At 33.8% G+C, this 19443-nt stretch overlaps 1 protein-coding gene and 1 long non-coding RNA gene across 3 annotated transcripts; one reads left to right on the plus strand and one right to left on the minus strand.

The window, feature by feature from the left end:
• Positions 1-11600: 11600 nt before the first annotated feature.
• LOC150034317 (protein RGF1 INDUCIBLE TRANSCRIPTION FACTOR 1-like) lies at positions 11601-14276 on the minus strand. Of its 2 annotated transcripts, none has more exons than XM_090316544.1 (3): positions 14029-14271; positions 13207-13428; positions 11601-12080 (listed from the first exon to the last, which is right to left on the minus strand). In XM_090316544.1, exons 1-3 carry the CDS (start codon positions 14203-14205, stop codon positions 11838-11840), a joined length of 642 nt encoding a protein of 213 aa, XP_090172670.1. In that variant the 5' UTR covers positions 14206-14271; the 3' UTR covers positions 11601-11837. The 2 variants fall into 2 exon arrangements, with proteins under 2 accessions (XP_090172670.1, XP_090172671.1); XM_090316545.1 differs by lacking the exon at positions 11601-12080 and adding an exon at positions 12092-12261 and having other exon boundaries at positions 14029-14276.
• Positions 14277-17260: 2984 nt separating this feature from the next.
• LOC120083604 (uncharacterized) lies at positions 17261-18474 on the plus strand. The gene is made up of 3 exons (XR_005483475.2): positions 17261-17321; positions 17453-17522; positions 18297-18474. It is a non-coding gene; the product is annotated as an uncharacterized LOC120083604 (long non-coding RNA).
• Positions 18475-19443: the final 969 nt, after the last annotated feature.

The following is a 19443-nucleotide window of genomic DNA, read 5'->3' on the forward strand; positions in this document are numbered from 1 at the left end:
TCAGATTTCAGACAAACCTTCGTAGACGATGAAGAGAACTGAAACTGAAAGCTATCAAAAATGGCGACCAAAAATGCCAAAAAAGCCAATCTTTTGGATCATCACTCCCTCAAACACCTACTCGATGAATCTGTTTCTAAAGTAGAGAAGTAAGAGATATATGGAACCAACAAGAAATGGCAGAACCCATAGATAGGTCGGCAATGCCGGTCCATGTAGTACCGATTTGAAATCGATTTTGCATCTTTTCATACTCCTGATGCCATTGATAAACAAGCAGCGAGAGTCATAGTTGATGCTTTGAGAAGATTCCAACGATGATTGAAAATATAAATTGAAGAAAGAACAGAGAGATCGGTAGAGATATGAAGGATTTGAATCTGTTTCTGAGGTAATTCAATTTGCAATTTTATTCCCCCTTTTTTAGATCTTTTTTGAGTCAATTTTAATCTAGGTTTAAGCTTTTTCCTTGCAGATTGTCACCAGTCGTAATGAAGGATTTGAATATGAAGGATTTGAATCTGTTTCTGAGGTAATATGAAGGATTTGAATCTGTTTTTAAGGTAATGCTATTTGGCTACATTTTAGTGTTTCTGAATATAAACTAGCTAAAAAAACCACAAAGTTCTAAGAGTTTTGGTAATGCGATACATTTTTTGTTTCGTCATTCATCTGTACTTCTTAGGGGAGAGAGGAATACTAGAGCATTTGAGATTTAGAGAAAGACTTTATTGATGTTTGATTCGTTGTTAGTTCATGTCTCTCTAGAAAGTGTCAAGCTGAAGAAAAAGAAGAAACACAAGAGAACAGAAAGGCCCAGGTTGGTAATTCTTTTGACATTTTTTTCCAACACCATTTGTTACATAATTGTGCCATATTCAGATATTCCAATCCTGCAGATGGTAGCAAAACTACATGGAATATTGAGACCATTTCTACTTCGGAGAATGAAATCTGATGTCGAGCTAATGCTCCATCGGAAGAAAGAAATCATAATATATTGGTTATGATTGAAGGTAGCACTGTTTTTAATCTAATTGTTATAGATAGATTCTATAACCTATGCATCAACTTCTCTTGTTTTCATAAATATTATTTATATATTTAGATATATATCTCCGCCCAAATCCCTCCCCTCTCGTTCAAATCCCTCTCGCTCTCGCTCATAAAGGCCAAATCCCTCTCCTCTCGGCTCTCGCCCAAATCCCTCCCCTCTCGCCCAAATCCCTTGCTCTCGCTCTCACTCGTCCCTCCGTTCTCGTTACTCTCGCTCGTCTCTCCGCTCTCGCTACTCTCGCTCTCACTCTTGCTCATACCTCCACTCTCGCTCTCGCTCTCGCCGCTCTCGCTCTCGCCCTCGCCACTCTTGTTCTCGCACATAAAGTACCCTCTCGCTTTATGTTTATTGTGTGGTGGTTTAATATTTGGTGATTGATCCTTGTTAACAAGAATTATTGGTACAGGAAGTTCACTTTGGGAAATTGATAGTCTTCGACACCATTATTGTCCTCCTGTTTCAAGGTATGCAGTTTAATATTGATCCAGAAACTTCTGTTTCTTTAGATTTCATACTGAAAACTAGTCCTTATGTTCTTTTAGGTTAGTTTTATGCCTAGTATCCCCGTACAATCAAGTGTGTGAAGTGTTCAAGAGAGAGCTTGGCATGACACCGGATAAGGTATATTTACCTGGCTAAACCTGTTTCATATAATCAGATTATCCATTCATTCTATTGAATGGAGATTACTTTTGCAATCTGACAGAAGCTGGTTATCTTGATTGTGTTACTGTTACATATGAGTTGGCACTTCTTTTTCTGTATTCTGATCACATTATAGCACGTTTCAATGTGCGTAACAGATTGAAGTTTCATTAACATTTGGCCTTTCATATGATTATATAAATGTGGTTATGGTTATAATATTAATTTTTCTCTTTGGATCAGAGTTTGCCTGAGGTTAAATTCTTAATCTCAGGCACATTACTTGTTAAGTTGAAGTTAAATTCTAAATCTTTCCAATTCTTCTGTAGTTGCTGGATGAGCTGAAGAAGAAGAATCCTAATAATGAAGTCCATCTCAACAACATATATTACATCTCTTAATCTCTCAAACCCTCCCAAATTTGTAGACAAATAAAATTGTGTTGCTCTTACACGGAAGATTCTGTTGCCCTTTTAAAATCATAATCTTTGTATTACTTGTAATTTGTGTTTTCAAGGCTTGAATTATTGTACACCTTTTAAATTATAATTCTATAACAGAATTTGTGGATTAAATGTAATAGATTTACAATCCATACATGAATAATGTCATAGCCATAGTGTTCGATGATGATGTGTCATGTTATACTTTTTTACTGAAAAAATGGATTTGGCAAGGGAACTTTAAAAAACGGACAATAATTGATAAAACGGACAGATTCGGGCTTCAATGTCGGTTAAGAATAAAAAAAAAAAAAAGGTTTTAATGTCAGTTGCAATCGACAAGCTTTAATCACTAAAGACCTTTCGTGTCGGTTGCAACCGACATTGAAGGTTGTGTTATTGGTGTTATTGAAGCCCTTAAATGTCAGTTTAGAACCGACATTAAAGGCAACCGACATTAAAGGACTTTAATAACACCATCTTTAATGTCAGTTTAAAACCGACATTAAAGCCCAAATTTCTTCTAGTGCACACTACCTTCTTTTGAATTCCAAAACTAACCTACAAGGAGAGTTTCAATATACAACATGTTATGGTAGAGGTGAAGGAACTCTTATCAAAGAGTACCTCTGAGCGGAAGCAAGATCGTTCCAAACTCATTTTGACAGAAATAACGCATTCACAATCAAACATACAAGTTATGCATCTAGCAACAAATTACGGCATGCTTTGAACTTTAAACAACAAAGAGAATAAGATACATACCAGTTGAAGAACTTTTCTTCGCTTTAAATCTCACTCTCATCAAGGGATTACACCTCTTGCTCTCGTTGTGCAAGCCAAACCAATCGTCCACCAAATCTCGCTGTTGTCTACCCACGAACGGACTCCTCACGAACAAGGTAGCAGGGAAGACACCACCACTCGGAATCCTTGGTATTCTTGGATTGAGAATCCAGGAGGTGTGAGCTCTGTTGGATTTGGTAGATAGAAGGAGGAAGGAACAATCGTTTACCATGATCAAGCAAGTGGGAAAAATCGGAAGTCTATCACATAGACAGATGCTTGATCGTTTAGGTAGAAGTACACGATCGTGTAGTAAACTGGGGCTGATCGTATAGACGATTGTTTAGTAAAACGCTCGAGCGCGAGATTGCTTAGAAAAAGCTAGAGGATCGTTTAAGTAATTCTATGCGAACGTGCATGTACACGATCGTTTAGTGAACTTTGAGCTGTCGTGCATGCTCTCAGTTTGCTAGGTGATAGGTAGTGTACTCAATCGATGAACGAATATCTGATCACCTGCAAAAATGAAAATCATTTTCATTTTATCCTTCAGTTACGAAAACTGAATGCAACCTCCTACTATCTCATTCGGTTACGGAGAAAAAACCGACAACAATTATCCCATAATCGTTTAAATTAAAAAAATAAATATAATCTTATTATATTTATAACCTATGGTTTAGTATCACATCATATGCAATATATGAACCATAGTCCTTTTCTCCTCCACTAGATATAAATCATATTTATATCATTTTCCTCCAATTAATGTATCTCATACATGATGTCAACTATATCATATATAATTGACTAGTTTAATAATTTCATATATAATCGAACTCCCTCTTATCAATTTGAACACTTCAAACTGACTCAAAAACTGATTCTCAACTTGAATTCATTGAGCTACCAAGAGGACCTTATGGACCTATAACTCGAAACTTCAATGGTACGTGAATAGCTGGCTAAACTCTTTAGCCACGAGATCCACCATCTGTTAACTGCCAAACATTCTACTAAAGACTGACAGCTGAACTCTTCTCACCTTAGATATATTTTTGTGTCCATTCGGATATAACCAATCAACAGTATGATAACCCTTCACAGATTCTCGTAAGTATAACTGGGCCAATTTGTCGTTTTGCCCATATAGTTACATCTAGCTCCTTAAGTACCACTGATCCCTCTAATGAACAATACAACGTAGTCGTACTATGTGTGGACACCTCTCGAGCCATGAGAAGGTGTGCCGTCGTATCATTCAAACCCCGAAATCAGCCCTTAAAGGAGCAATCTATCTACTTATCCCTGCTTTGGGGAAGGAGTGAATTCTATCTTGTGTAGCTGAATTCTCAGCTCCCAAATCAGACGAATCCCCAAAGTGGTAGGTTTGAGTCGGCGATCTGGCCACTCACACCCATGCAAATCAAAGGACCGCCCTAAAAGGTAGGAGTTCCCAACTCACTCAGGATTGAGGTCATGTTATCTATGGTCATCCTAGTGAAGTGAAGTTTCTATCATGAACAACGTTATATAACGAGACTATAACACTTCGTGGTCCAGTCTTATACAAACTCTTTTGTATAGGATGCCCCCGCTCGCATGTCTCCACATGAATGATCAGGATCAGACCATCTGTAGCAAGTCACAACACTTGTAACTATTATATAAAGTGGGCCGCATTCATAGTGTTACTAGGATAAGGTTTCCCTCCTATATCCATATACTACAGACTATTTTGGTTATCACTTAAGGCATGATCCACCTATATGTCTCCACATACATGCTTAAGTTACAATGACAACCAGGGATCTTAGTTTATTGGTTTGTGGTAAAGCAAATAAAACATCCAACGTTCCTAGACAATAGTGAAGAAAAATATCATATATTATTACATCATAAGCGTTTGTTCAATACAGTGTTTACAAACTACAGGACACAACGTGAGTTTAGGGCATCATCCCCAACAAGAGGCAAGACAACCTAAGGGCTGGGGGTAGAGGAAACCCCCACCCAAAAAAGAACTACAAGAAAGGTTTCCATTTTTAAATAATCATAGAAAGTATAAGAGAAATCTTTGTGATTTGAACTCCACCAACTAAAGGAATTTCTGCTGGCATGAATTAGGAAGAAACCTACCTTCTTTAAGTAAGGGAATGTCTACCACAGTAAATGAAGAGTAAGATTTTGGGAGGAGAAACTTCAATTGGGATCATCACGTGGGTAACAACATGGCTTCTCACCCACATGATGTTGGATCGACACCAGCATGCATCGGAAGAGTTCCGGATCCATAAGCACTCTAATTCATTAATTTTGGTATAAACAGAAACATGTAAAACAGAGTTTAATGAGTTTCAAGAACATACCTTGGTCGAATCATTGAAATCTCTATTTTCAGCTGCTAAATCCTCCAAATCTTTGTGTAGACCACCACAAGATCTTTCCTACTATTGTCTTGGTGCTCTAGATTGAGTTGTGGGACTCAAAATAAGCTGGAATCAAAGGGAATATGGAGAAAGCTCATTGTATCAACCCAAAATGAAGAACACCTTCTTTGTCCGAATTTTCAGAAAATTTATTCGGTTGCATCAACTTCAATTTCACTCCAATCTCTTCAATATATTGCAGACTATCATGCAAAGAGATGCGTTGCATGGGATGCAGCTCATGCTTGGAGTTAAAAAAGGAAGAGGTGGGTTTCTTTGTGAGCTAATTGAAGATGAACTTGAAAAATCCACTTTTCAATTTTTGTGTAATTTTATTTCCAAAATCCAAAATTGATTTTAAAATCATATTTTATTTATAAAATCAAAATTTATTAATTTTACAAATTAATTTTCTAATAAAATTAATAAATAATTATTTAAACAATTTAAATAATTCTAATTAATTTAATATCCAATATTAAATTAATTTTTACACAAATTCATCTTCATATATTTAAATATATTTTCTCCAATTCCGTTTGATTCTAATTTGAACGTTTCAAATTAACTTATCACGTTACTCTAGAGCTAATCCATTTCTGAGCTAGTAGAGGGACCTCGTGGACCTACAGATCATGACCTCCAACGATCCGAGATTAATTGGCTAAACTCATTAGACTGATCTAACCCCCATTCATTAACTAATGAGTCACTCTACTAAAGTCCATAGTTGAACTCCCCTCACTGTAGATATATTATGTCCACTCGATATAACCATCATGGGTATAGAAATCTCATCATTGTTTCCATCATAGACTAAAGGTTTGTTCAAGATCTTTTTCTATAAACATCTGCGTACGTCTATGTAGACTTAAGAAGTCACAAGCAAACCAAATAGATTATAAAAGCTTAGAGATAATTTGAAGAAAGAAATTGACTATTGTGTTCATTACTTTCTTTTAAAAAGTTGAATATGTATTGTCCCAAATGAGCTTGTAGTCCCCAGCAATGCAAGTGCATATGTTTCCCTAACGATATTCCCATCAATTTATGTTTGTAATTTCAACACTAAATCAAAGCAAGATGTTATTATTAACTCACTTGGTCAGACTCGTAACGTTTGTGAGGCAATATAAACTGTACGAAAATAGTTCAAATTAATCATATAATTTGAAGTAAAAGAGTATGAATGGAAAAGACTCCAACAGGAATTTGAGGATAAAATTAAATGATCGAAAACAATTAAACACAAGGAAATTACTAGTACGCTTGGAACTTACAGGGTCACTAATCAACTTACTGTCTTTACCCCTTCAGGACTTTCACACTCCACACAGAATCCAATATCCTGAGTAAGCATAAAATGCAACTCCATTTTAATAAGAACATACGAACATTCACCAAAATGACTATGATGGAGACAAACGACCACAAAAAAGAACACGAATTTGGTGGATCTGAATAAGGATAAAGAAAATGGTATCTTTTAGATTTTGTCGATGAGCGACGACGAACGGAGGCTGGAACCACAACAAACCTGCACAATCGATGAAAAATAGAGGCGGATTAACGAACGGAGGTCATATCCACACAAGGAATAGATCTGCATAGCAAACGAACTTGGCATGATCGACAAACCACGACAGAGTTGATGACGGGCAAAAATGTACGTCATTATAGGCCTTTTATTTAGAATTTTGAGGGCTGCTAAGTAGAATATGCGTGATTGTACTAAGAATTCATGAGAAAACGAGCTTGCGTCGATCGACATTAAGAATCTCGGCTAACCCACTATTATGCGTTACTTTGTGTCCAATTGTCTATTTTTGTAGCTAACGCAGGAATCGATCGCATGCGGTGAATCTCGCCATTGCAGAGGCGTTGCATACGCGATCGCATACGCTCGACGCATGGATGTTGCGGCCATTAACTGCATGCATCCATTGCATAGAGGTTGCAGCTACAGAGTATAACCATAATAGAGGGATGACTGCAAGGGTGGTGGAATGTGATGATATTTCGGAAACCAAGCATGAACACATACCATGGGAGTATCAAAAGGTGATGTTGACATTTCACTGACCACGCTGTTAGTAGCAGAGATTTAGGACAGGTCCATCACGCCGTTAGCTGCAGAATTTAAAAGAAGGACCATTAATGTTGTCGGCGATTAAACTCTATAAATAGAAGCCTTGGAGCATAACTTCAGATATCTAAGCTTCTACCTTTGGGTAGATCCTTATGATCCAGACAAAAGCGTGAGAGGATATTCTTGAGAGTTCTTCATTCCTCTTACCTTTCCAAATGACGACCGGAGCTCTGCCGGAGATAGATCTTGAGAGAGACTACTCCACCGCCCATCCATAGCACCACCAGCAACCTTGACATACATCTGATGGATGCAAGACATTGCCCATCTGGCCCTCCATATCTCTTCTATCTTTGTATTGTATTACATTGTGGCTTAAGAGATTAATACATTTTGTGATTAATGCATTTCCCTATTTCCTTTGATTCCATCTTCTTTTTCTCCTCATCTTTTACTTTCATTACAAAGACTAAGTAAGATTGCAAGAGTATCACATACTCAATCTTACGGTGTAGACATATGAAACAAGTAGCAAACTACCGAGAGGTGTGCGTTGCGTGAGTGTTGTGAGAAAATCCTATTTGCTTAGTGTGATGCTGTAGCAATGCTTGTCTATGAGCTGATCAGCGGTAACTAACTGCCCGGGAGGGTAAGTGGTGAAACGCATTAAGCGAATAAGCAGTGTTCCTAGAGATAGGAATAATCTTACGTCAACCATGTTTATGTGATTACCTTGTCTTATGAGTGCATCATTCATCATTTAGGCATACTTGAGAGAGTAGTCTAAAGACCAAATCTAGGCTTGAGAGAGTCAGATTAGATCGCATAGGCAAGAGTAGAGGCTTAGAGATAAGCTCTGTTTGCTATCTCACAACGTATGCACCCTATAGGTAGGATATGGTGGTATGCGGTCATCTTGTTTATGTGTGGGAGCACGTGAGCAAGAATAAAGACTTAGACATAAGGCCTCTCGACACTATCGCACATACATCGCATGCGTCTTTGTCAAGTATGTGTAGCATAATCGCATAGCTTGCGCTGGCTAGGGTTACCCTTACGATCAAGCTTAGTGTTGCGGTGAAGTCATCCTCGCCATTTTATCTATTTTCCCATGCATTTTATTACGCATTAATAGTTGTCGTGTCTCTATCTCTCATAGTCATACTTCCACTACGTAATTTGTTAGTTAGGAGTAGGAGTAGCGTATAACCCATAACCTTCAATATTCTTTTATTCTTCATCGTAAACACTTTACTTCATAACATTTAGCTACAAGTCCCTCAGTTCGACCTCGGATCACCGAGAAACTTGCGATCTCGTTATACTTGGTGAGAGAGCAAGAAAACTTATGGCAGGAACGGAACGCATGGTCATCGCATAGGTTCTTAAACGTATTTTGCATATCCCTTAGATCAACGCATCACCAGCGACGCATGGAGAACGAACAATGAACGTATATTTATTTACTCCGTTTTCCCATAGCATCAAAAGTCTTCACCCACGATCGACGGATGGATGGCAAGGGTTTGGAAGAGAGAAGTGAGAAAGAAAAGGGTCTAAATCTGAACCCATCTCCATACCAAGGTTTGAAGGTGTGAGAATGAGAGGAAAAAGAAAATAGGAGGGAGAGTGAAGAGGGAAATGAAAAAACGGGGGAAGTAAGTAGATCTTTAATGTCGGTTTAAAATTGACATTAAAGATCCATTTTTTTTAAATACAAACCTGATATTATACATCCAGTTTCACTTTTTTCAACAGACATCAAAACCTAAAATTCTTGTAGTGCACGTAACCTAAGATCAATGAAGTTAGAGTTCTTATCAATTCAAATTTTCAAGTATGTGTTTTTCTTCTAATGAAAATCAATAATCTAATTGAAAAAGAGCTATTTGAACTAGATTTGATTGAACTCACAAACATTGACATCCATATGATAAGCACTTAGCTCCGAGCACATAAAACGGGCAGACATTTTCGTTTTCCTCCTGTAGTAGTTGCATTTCTTACATAAACAGTGAAGATTTGGTTCAAATTGTCATCATATGAAGTAGATTGATATTCATTAAATCGAAACGAGTCAGATCACATGCAACAGAAGTCTTTGTACTATAACAACCTTACATTCAAAATAAAATCAAAACAAAAGTTTTCAAAAATTTAAATAAATATAACATTGGTAGCCAAGAAAATTTAGATTGTAAATAAGAGAATTAATATCATTAAAATAAATATCTTTTATTTTTAAGAGACTAAGACCTCGTTTCGTAAAAAATTATTTTATTTTTGAAAAGTAAACTTATTTCCTTTAATTTCTTACAATGACATGCATCTTTATTCATTACAATAGTTGAATTCTTAACAAATTTTTTTTAAAAAAAAAAGCTATTTTTTTTAGTATTCAATATTTAGCTTAGTTTTTTAAAATCATTAATAAAAAATAAATAACAAAAAAAGAAATTTGGAGATGGAAGTAGTGTTTATAAGCTTTATTTTAAAAATTAAAAATAAAAAACTAAATGATTACCAAACGAGATTTAAACTATATTTTTTAAAATGATAATAAATACTTTAATCTACCATTCAATTACAAAGCATTGGCCATATGATAATGACATATGGCCAACACCTTCTATCTTATCACTGTTCATATTTTCTCTCCCTTTCATTTTCTTTTTCCTTTATTATTTCTCTTCAATCTTTAAAATCAAAATTATTTAAATATTTGATATATAGCCAATATCAATTCTAATTTAAATTATTAAATGAAATTTGTATATAGGATTTAAATTTCATTTTTGGTCCTTATTCCATTTTCACCCCTATCAAGATTTAACCTTTTTTTTTTCCTAAAGCTTTTAAAGATCTAGTTTGGTTTGCTATTTTTTTTATTGCTTAACATCTGGTCACTAGATACATACTTATTTAAATAGTTCATATTACCTCAATACATGTCCGTTTCATTTCATTTATGACATAATTAACCATATCATAACACTATTTACATATAATATGTGTTAATGAGCAAGAAATTAAATTTATGATTTGAATCTTCCTACCTTCTATTACATTAAAAAATACATGACATAATTATTACAATAGCTAAAATGGTAATATTTCTTTTTAATTTAGAAATTAAAATAGATATGTGGAAGGTTTAAGAAAAATTGTAATACACTTGAAAGTTTTGAGATTAAAGTAAATATTTATAAGTTTAGTAATCAAAGAGAACAATATATTTACTATATATCTTAACAATTTTCTTTTACTAAAAAAAATATTTTAAAAATACAGAAATTAAAAAAGAATTAAATTATTTTTTTTAATACAATAGGAGTGAAGGAATTCGAATAACAGAGATTTTTTAATTATTAATACATACTATAAATCAGTTGAACTATGTGGATAGTATCTGCCAGCTTGAATGAGTACGGTTTGAGTTCTTATTATAAATGAAGAGAACTACTATTTAATATCATGCATGCATAGTAAAAGGTAGTTTTCCTTCTCCCATAAATAGAATGTAGTGACATCAACCAAAATAATTGTAATAATAGTAGTACTAGGTCAGGGGAAGTTCACTTTTAGGAATTTTTTTTTTTTTTTTTCAAATCTAATGGAATTGATATTGTTAATCCGAACATAACCTAATAGATAAGACAACGATTATCATCACCAAGATCAATACTTTAATCTTCTACCCACAAACGTATATTACCTAATTCATTTCGCTATTTCAAGTTTGTAAATTCACACTTTTAATTCACCATTTTTTTTAATAAGGGGTGAAATCAATAATCTCAATTAATTAACTTTCTTTTTCTTTTGTGGGGGTATTGATTCTTCTAATAGTGCTTTGATCTTTTTTTAGTTATGTTTGCGCATTTTGTTGTGTGTTTAAATACTTTTTGATGATTTAATTGATTTTATAATTAGGTTTAGATATTTCCAACCTGAATTTGATCTTTAGAGCATAATACCATTTGAGTTATTTTAAGATATTTTATTTTAGTTTCTAACTTTCAAATATATTCTCTCTTATTTTACGACTAATCATTTAACTATAATATCCTCAATCTTCAAAGTCAAAGTTTAATGCTTAAGTCGATGTGAAATTTCCTCATCAAATAAATAAATTAAATAAACAATACAAATATAAAAACAAAAATAGTATTATATATGCAAATTTCAGAGTTACAACAGAAAAAAAAAACCCCAATCTAGGGTTTGTTAAATAATAATTGTGTATGGTGAGATCAATTAATAATTACATGTGGAGAACATGTGCACTGCAATGAATTATTATTACAATTATTTATTACATTAAAAAATAATTTAAAGAAAAAGGTTGGAATGTAATTAATGAAAAGAAATGAAAATAATTACGTTAATTAAAAAGGTGCTCTTTGAGGGATGCCTTTTCTCCTCCTTGAATTAGAATGTGAAGGATGCGTGTGATTTTGGTATATTTGGTTTCTCCCTACACGCAATTCTTCTTCTTCTTCCTCCTCCTCTTCTTCTTCTTCCTTTGATGCCAATCTTCTTCCTATTCTTTCCCTTCTTTCCAATACTTCCTCATTATTCTTTCCTCTCGAGTAAAACGTCGAATCGTCATTCATCTTTATTCCAATGACCTAAATCCAAAAAATCGAAAATGAACATAGTTCAACTGATATAGTACTTGTACTGTCAACCTCGAAGACAGAGATTCGATTTCTCCATCCTACATATCGTCAAAATAATAATAATAATAATATGGACAATCTTTCCTCTCGAGTAAAACCTCGAATCATCATTCATCTTTATTCCAATGACCTAAATTCAAAAAATCGAAAATGAATATAGCTCAACTGATATAGTACTTATACTGTCAACCTCAAAGACAGAAATTCGATTTCTCCACTCTACATATCGTCAAAATAATAATAATGATATGGAACACAAAAAAATGGTATACTACGTTTGAGTATAATATTATATAACTTTTTCGAGAAGAAAAATGTGTCCAACTTAGTTTGTAATAATATTTGTTTTATTTTTCAATTTCATATCCTTGATTTCATAAAATTTCAAATTTATTTCTCAATCGACAATTTTTTTTAATGGTGTATTGTTTTCCCTAATATATAGAAGGCATTTGTGGGTTAGGTAAGTTACATTACCAATATTAGGTCACATATATAAAAGTAGGTAAATTTCGATTTCATAAATAGAAATGTCTATTTCATTGAAATTAAAATTAAACATAAATAAGAGTATTTTTAGTGACTTTATTAAGAAAATATATTTTAACATTATCATATCCAATTTAACGAATATTAAATCAACTTATATTAGAAGATTTAATACAATACATAAAAAAAATAAAATTAAAACTTTTCTAAAAAATAGAGGAAGAAACTGAAAAATAACTCAAAATATTTATAAAATAAACTAGACATTTCCCAAATGAGAAAATATGACATTATTATAGTTACACAACTTTTTTCTAGAAGGAAAAGATTTATATACCCACATTGCAAACCTGAGTGGATCACTTTAACTACCTATTCATCTACCTTATAAATAATTTTTACGAGCCTATAATTTAATAATTTAGTGACAATCGAAAGAACACCAAATACACTAGAAATTAAAAGCTCAAGTCTTATTTATATTGAGTATAGCTCAATTAGTCGAGATGGAAACGACGTTTTTTTATTAGTAAAAAAATTTGAACCCAAAAAGAATAATTGCTAGATTAACTAGAAATCAAATTACCTTGCAACCAAGAGAGCAAAATCGAAATGGATCCAAGAGACTTCTAGTACAAATTTCACACGTATGAGAGCCTCCTTTACTGGCGGAACTCTTCGGTTGAGGCCTCTCATTTAGAAACAAAACTCTTGCACTGTTTATCACGTAAGTTTGAACTTCACTTATATCTAAAACCTTCTCTATTTCGGTCACTCTCACCACATCGTGATATGAAGATCTTCGTATCTGTGTAAATTCAAAATTAATACTCTTTTCAAGATTTCGAAAAAATGTAACTGATAATTTTATCCCATAAAATAAAAGAATTTTGAAAAATGTATTTCACATCTAATTGTTGTAAGAAAGTTAATTCTTTTAATCATGCATTAATCCAATATGATATACATATTTTAAACTTGTATCCAATTGCTACCATGTCATTTGCACAACCACACACTTTTCCAAAAAAAAAAAGAAGCAAAAAATGGTATAAAATTTAGAGCAAAGTAGAAGAGAACCCCACCAAGAAAGTGTTACTACCAAACAACCCAAAGAGAAGGAAAAACTTTAAAATCTTAAATCTTTGTTTTTTTTTCAATAGCTATCCAGATTAATATCGATATCAAAACTTCAATTTTAACAATAATTTTTGTGAAAATAGTAAATCGATTTGGGAATATATTATCATACCGACGGATATTTAATCATTAGTTATTACATTTTAAATCAAATCTCCCACCTCCACACATGCTTATTAAACTATACAAAATGGAATGATGGAGCACCCTCCTCATTTCTCTCAACGAGGAAACGAATAGAAACGAAAGAAGAAGAAGAAGAAGAAACCTGAATGACATGATGATCATTATGTTTGATGGATCGACAGTAGAAGCAAAAAGAGGGATGGCAACAATCAAGGCAAAACATATTGCATTCACTTCTTGGAGCTTCTTTATGTGAAGGACAAGCATTGAAAAATGTTGTGGACAGTAAAGATTCAAGCCATCTTGGGATTACACCCATTGTTTCTTGCTTTCTTTCTTTCTTTGCTTCCCAACAAAATCACTAAATTCTCTTGCAAATAACTGAATATGAAAGGAAAGTGATGAGTGAACTGGTTTTTAAATGGACGGTCAGGATTGGGAGATGGTAGGTCAAGTGGGATTCCGGCCGTTGGATTGGATTTCGAACCGGCCGCGTTTGGATGTTACGCTAAAACCTTTCTTGCCAAATTAAAAATTCGGGTTGGCAGAATAAATTAGTTGATAAAAAGAATATAAAAAGGGAACAATTGGACCGAGAAAAATGGATTCTGTATTTAAGTCTAAAGTATTATTCGATATAGTATAATATAAAAGGATTTACATAAATAATAAAATTTTGGTTCAACTCTAAGAGCCTATTAATGATAGACTGTATTATTTATAGGAATCTATCAGTAATAAAGTCTATCACGGTTAGATTTTACTATATTTACAAATTTTTTTAAGATGTTGCTATATACTCAATTATTAGGTCTAAAAGTGTTACCCAGTATAAACACTCTATTTTATTCTCAATGGAATAAAATTAAGAAGAAAACTGGATTTTATTCATTAAAATAATAAATTAAGGTTATGTTCGCTTACTATATTTGATTTTTTATTTTTTGGTTTTGAAATTCTAGTTTATAAACCCTACTTACTACTTTCAACTTTTAAGTTTCTACGTTTTATTATCCAATTTCTACTAGTGTTTCAAAAATCCAAGTCAAATTTTGAAAATAAAAAAAATAATTTTTAAAAAGTAGTTTCTGTTTGTATAATTTTACTAGGAATTCACGTTTCTCTTAAAAAAAATTGATAATTATAATTAGAAAATAGAGAGAAAATAAGCTAAATTTAAAAACATAGAACCAAAATATGTCCCGTTTAGTTTTTAAAATTAAATTTATAAACATCACTTATTTCTATATCTTTTGTCTACTTTTTTGGAGTTTTTTCCAAATCAAAGCTAAAATTTGAAGAAAAAAATAGTTTTCAAACAACTTATTTTTTTTTTTGGAAATTGACTAAGAATTAAAATGCTTAAATAGGAAATATGAAAACCATCAGTAAGAAATTATGAGATAGTAAACATAATTGTCAAAAATCAAATTGTTAGCCAACAGAGATTTATTATCTAACATAGTTTTAGTTTTCATTTTTGGTTTCTAAAATTTGGCTTATAACAATATTTCTAATGATGGATTTCTTTGTTTTATTTTCTAATTTTAGGAGTGGTTCAAAAATCAAGCCATGAAATTTGGTTTTCAAATTTCAATTCTCTTTTTAAAAGCAAACACATATATGTTTGATAACTTTTTTTATTTTTTATTTTTTATTTTTTGGTTTCCAAAAGATAGAAAACCAAACTGTTATAACTGTTTTTGGTTTTTAATTTTTTAAAAATGAGAGAGACGAAGAGATACTTTAGAGAGAGAAAAATGTGTAAAGACATTCAAATAAAAATTTTAAATTTTGAGACATGGATATACAAATGTTTTAGAGAGAAAAGTAAAATAAGGTAAATGTAGAGACATGAAAGGAAAATATTTATTTAGAGAAAAATTAGATACAGATATGTTTCAGACAAAATATTAGTTAAAGGTCATAGTTAAGATAGAAAAAAGAAATAAAAGCCTGAGGAAAAAAGAAAAATTGTAGAGAAAATAAAGTTGAATAAAAAGAGAAAATTTAGAGAGAAAAAATTTACTGTTAGTTAAATAAGTAAAAATGAGAAAAATAAAGAAGATTATAGTGAGAGAATTAAACTTCGCCCCTTCGCTTATTCATAGTTTTTGTCAACGTAGTTCAACTGATGATATAGTGTTCATACTATCAACTTCGTGGTTTGAGATTCGATTCTCCTACCTCACACTTTAATTATAATACATTTGCCAAAAAAAGAGATTTTTTTTGTTTTTGTTAGAGAGAGTGTTGGGTGAAAATTTAACTTTCAAAACGAGAGGAAACCAATTTTTTGGTTGGAGAATCCCACATTGAAAATTTTGGTATTGGAAGCCTTCCTTATATACTCCAATCTTGAGTTTTGGGTTTGGGCTCTGATTGGTACCCATGTTTTGGAGGGAGTGAGGAGATAGACTAATGTGAGTTTGGTGGATGTCCCACACACGCCACCCTTCCACCTATAAAAGGGGTGGCCTTTAGCAGTTCGAAGTAATTATTGGAAATTGATGGAGAAGAATAAAATAAATTATTTTATTTAATTCTTCCCTTTTCTTTCTTTTTTCTTTCTCTTTTTTCTTTCTCTCCCCCTTTCTTCTAGTAGACACCGAGACCCCCCTCCCCGACCTCCATCGCTCCGCCGCCCGTCAACCGCCAGATCTGAGTCGAAACTCTCCCAGCCACACCACCGACCCAGCCTCTTGCGCCGTTCGCCCTCCTTCGTACTGCTCGTCGCGCCGACGCTTCCTCCCAGCCGCTATAGTCGACACCGAGTCATAGATCTGAGGTGCACGTCCTGGTTGTCTCAGTCCCAGATCCAGCCGCTTGCCCTCTACCTTCGTGTCGACTCCGTCGAAAAATCCAGATCTGAAGCGCCGCCTCGCCGTTCGAGACCCGGCACCACCCTTTCTCAGTCGGCTGGATCCGACTCCCACCAGCGATGCGCCACTCGACGACGAGCTTCAAACGCCCGCCTCTCTCTCTCTCTCTCTGACCCACGAATTTGTAGCTTGCCGCCTCTGGTTGCGAGTCGCTACTGCCTAGGTTGTGCGACTCCACTCCGACACCACCGTCAAGCAGGATGTCGTCACCACTCGCTGGATCTACTAGTTTGGGTGAGTTTTGTTGGGAATTTGAGGATTTGTGGTTCAGGTTTTGAATAACCAACCAATTATGGGCCTAATTACTGGATTAATTGTGATTTTGGATTTTAGATACAAAGTTTGGAGGCATTTTAAAGTCTTTTGGATGCTACTGACAAAATTATGAGTTCCGTCAATTTTGGTAACTTTTGGGTGAGTAGTTGGTTTGGTTCCCTTTTTGATTAAGGGTAATCGTTGAAAATTTAGTTATTATACTTTGGTTTTGATTTAGGTTCAGTTTAGACAAATAAATAGAACTTTGGAACTGGCCTCGAACCAAGCCGCGACTTTGGTAAGTTAAATTTGTTGTCATTTGATTTAATTTGGTTAATTGGATTTAGACCTCAAAGATGAGTTTAAAACTTTGGATTTATTATTTTTGGACCAGGGGTGCTAAATTAATATTTGTAATGTATGTTATAGGGTGGATTCAAAGTCTTCCAAGAGTTATAAGAAGGTTAATTACTTGGGTTAATTTGGGACCAAATTTGAGGTAAGTAATCTTACCACTGGAATTGCCCACGGGCCAGGCTTTAGTTGTATGCTAGCATGATAAGTGTATGTTATGGTAAATGTTAGCATGTTGATTGACAGTATGACCTGAATCAAAGTATGTTCTGGCACGAATTCTGATTTTTTTACATACACACCTAAGTACTTGATCGTTAGTATGTGTTTTCATAAGTCGATGTCTGATTTGCTGGTGTTGAGGCATACTTGTATGTTGTGGATTTATGATGTAAGTTATACATGGATGATGTATAATATGTTATTAAGAATTATGTGTATGTGATGAAGCCATAGTATCAAGGATTTTTATGTATGTTTTAGAACTGTACAATGTTGAATCTTAGCATGTTAAGACTGTGTGAATATCCTCATTGATTAGTTAGATGCTCACCAGTTTGTGTTTCCTTCGGGATTCACCAGTTTGTGTTTCCTTCGGGATTCACCAGTTTGTGTTCCTTCGGGATTCACCAATTTTGTGTTTCCTTCGGGATTCACCAGTTTTGTGGTTCCTTCGAGATTCACCAGTTTTATGGTTCCTTCGGGATTCACCAGTTTGTGTTTCCTTCGGGATTCACCAGTTTTGTGTTTCCTTCGGGATTCACTAGTTTTGTGGGCATACTTAACTACAATAGGATAGGACTCAGTATTTATGCCTCATATGCAGGTATCTAGAGGACATAGATGCCTAGCCTGACCCCAGTGGTGGGGCTACTTACTGAGTATTTTGTACTCATTCTTTCTTATGTTGATGTTTCAGGTAAGGATAGAGATGCACCAGCGATGGCGCAGCGGAATTCATGATCGAGCCACTGGGACTAGTTTTTACGCTTCCGCATCATGAAATTTAGAATCCTTATTTTACCCTCAATTTCTTGTTTTACTGTTTGAAACTTATTATGAAGGATTGTTACTTTTATATTTTAATAGTCTTTACGAATTATGGGTACCCTATTATTGTTTTAAAAATTACATTTAATAAATTTCTTTTGAACTTCTCTTGTCTATTTAGAATTTATTTCAACATTACTAAGTGTCGTTTCAAATTCTATGCATGTATTTGTTTTAGTAACGACCTAACCTAAGTCCTAGGGGGTCGGGTCGTTACAACCAATGTTACATGTAACCACAGGCGAGAGAGAAGACTTATAAACAACCCCATTCGACAACATTAAGAGGGACAAAGTAAATAATCTTTAATCTTAAAAAAAAAAAACCTTGACCTGACTTCAAAAGAGTGTCTCGAACTTATTCTCTGTGCTTAGCTGAATTATACTCTCCTTGTACTTAGAAGAGACAGAAATATAATAGGTTTAATACGACACATGTGCAAGTAAATCTTATGCAGGCTAACTCATAAAAAGAGACCAGGTCGAGGGAACATGCTAATAGATGAAAAACACTCAAAAAGTACTTTCTTGAGCTTAGAATTTTGTTAGTTTTATTGCTTAATTTGTATTCGTTGATACATTTATGTTTAATCATAGGAAATCGAGCATTTGGACCAAAACAAGCTAAAATGAATGTAAAATGATGAAAATACCCCTTAGGAAGGTCAAAAGATGACTTAGGCAAGCAAAGGGTCAAATTCATGAAAATATGGCAAAAACGGGCATGGACAATGCGTCGTGGCACTACAGATGCCATCCACGACGCTGCGAATAGTATGCACCAAAAAAGATAGAGTCTGTTGGGGGCTCTGTCCTAAATCTCATGGTTTGTAACGTATAGACGGAGTTAATTTATTTAATAAAATAAGGAGATATTTTATTTGACATTTAGACTTGTGTAACTCAATCTAATAAACTAAGGTCTGAGGTTATTTTATGTAACTTAAATATGTATGTGTTTGACATACATGTAGATCATATTTAAATAATAACCTAAATGGTCTATAGTATATGGAT

Source organism: Benincasa hispida, chromosome 8 (assembly GCF_027475165.1).
Source record: "Benincasa hispida cultivar pf3 chromosome 8, pf3_genome.v1.1, whole genome shotgun sequence".
Classification (NCBI taxonomy): domain Eukaryota; kingdom Viridiplantae; phylum Streptophyta; class Magnoliopsida; order Cucurbitales; family Cucurbitaceae; genus Benincasa; species Benincasa hispida.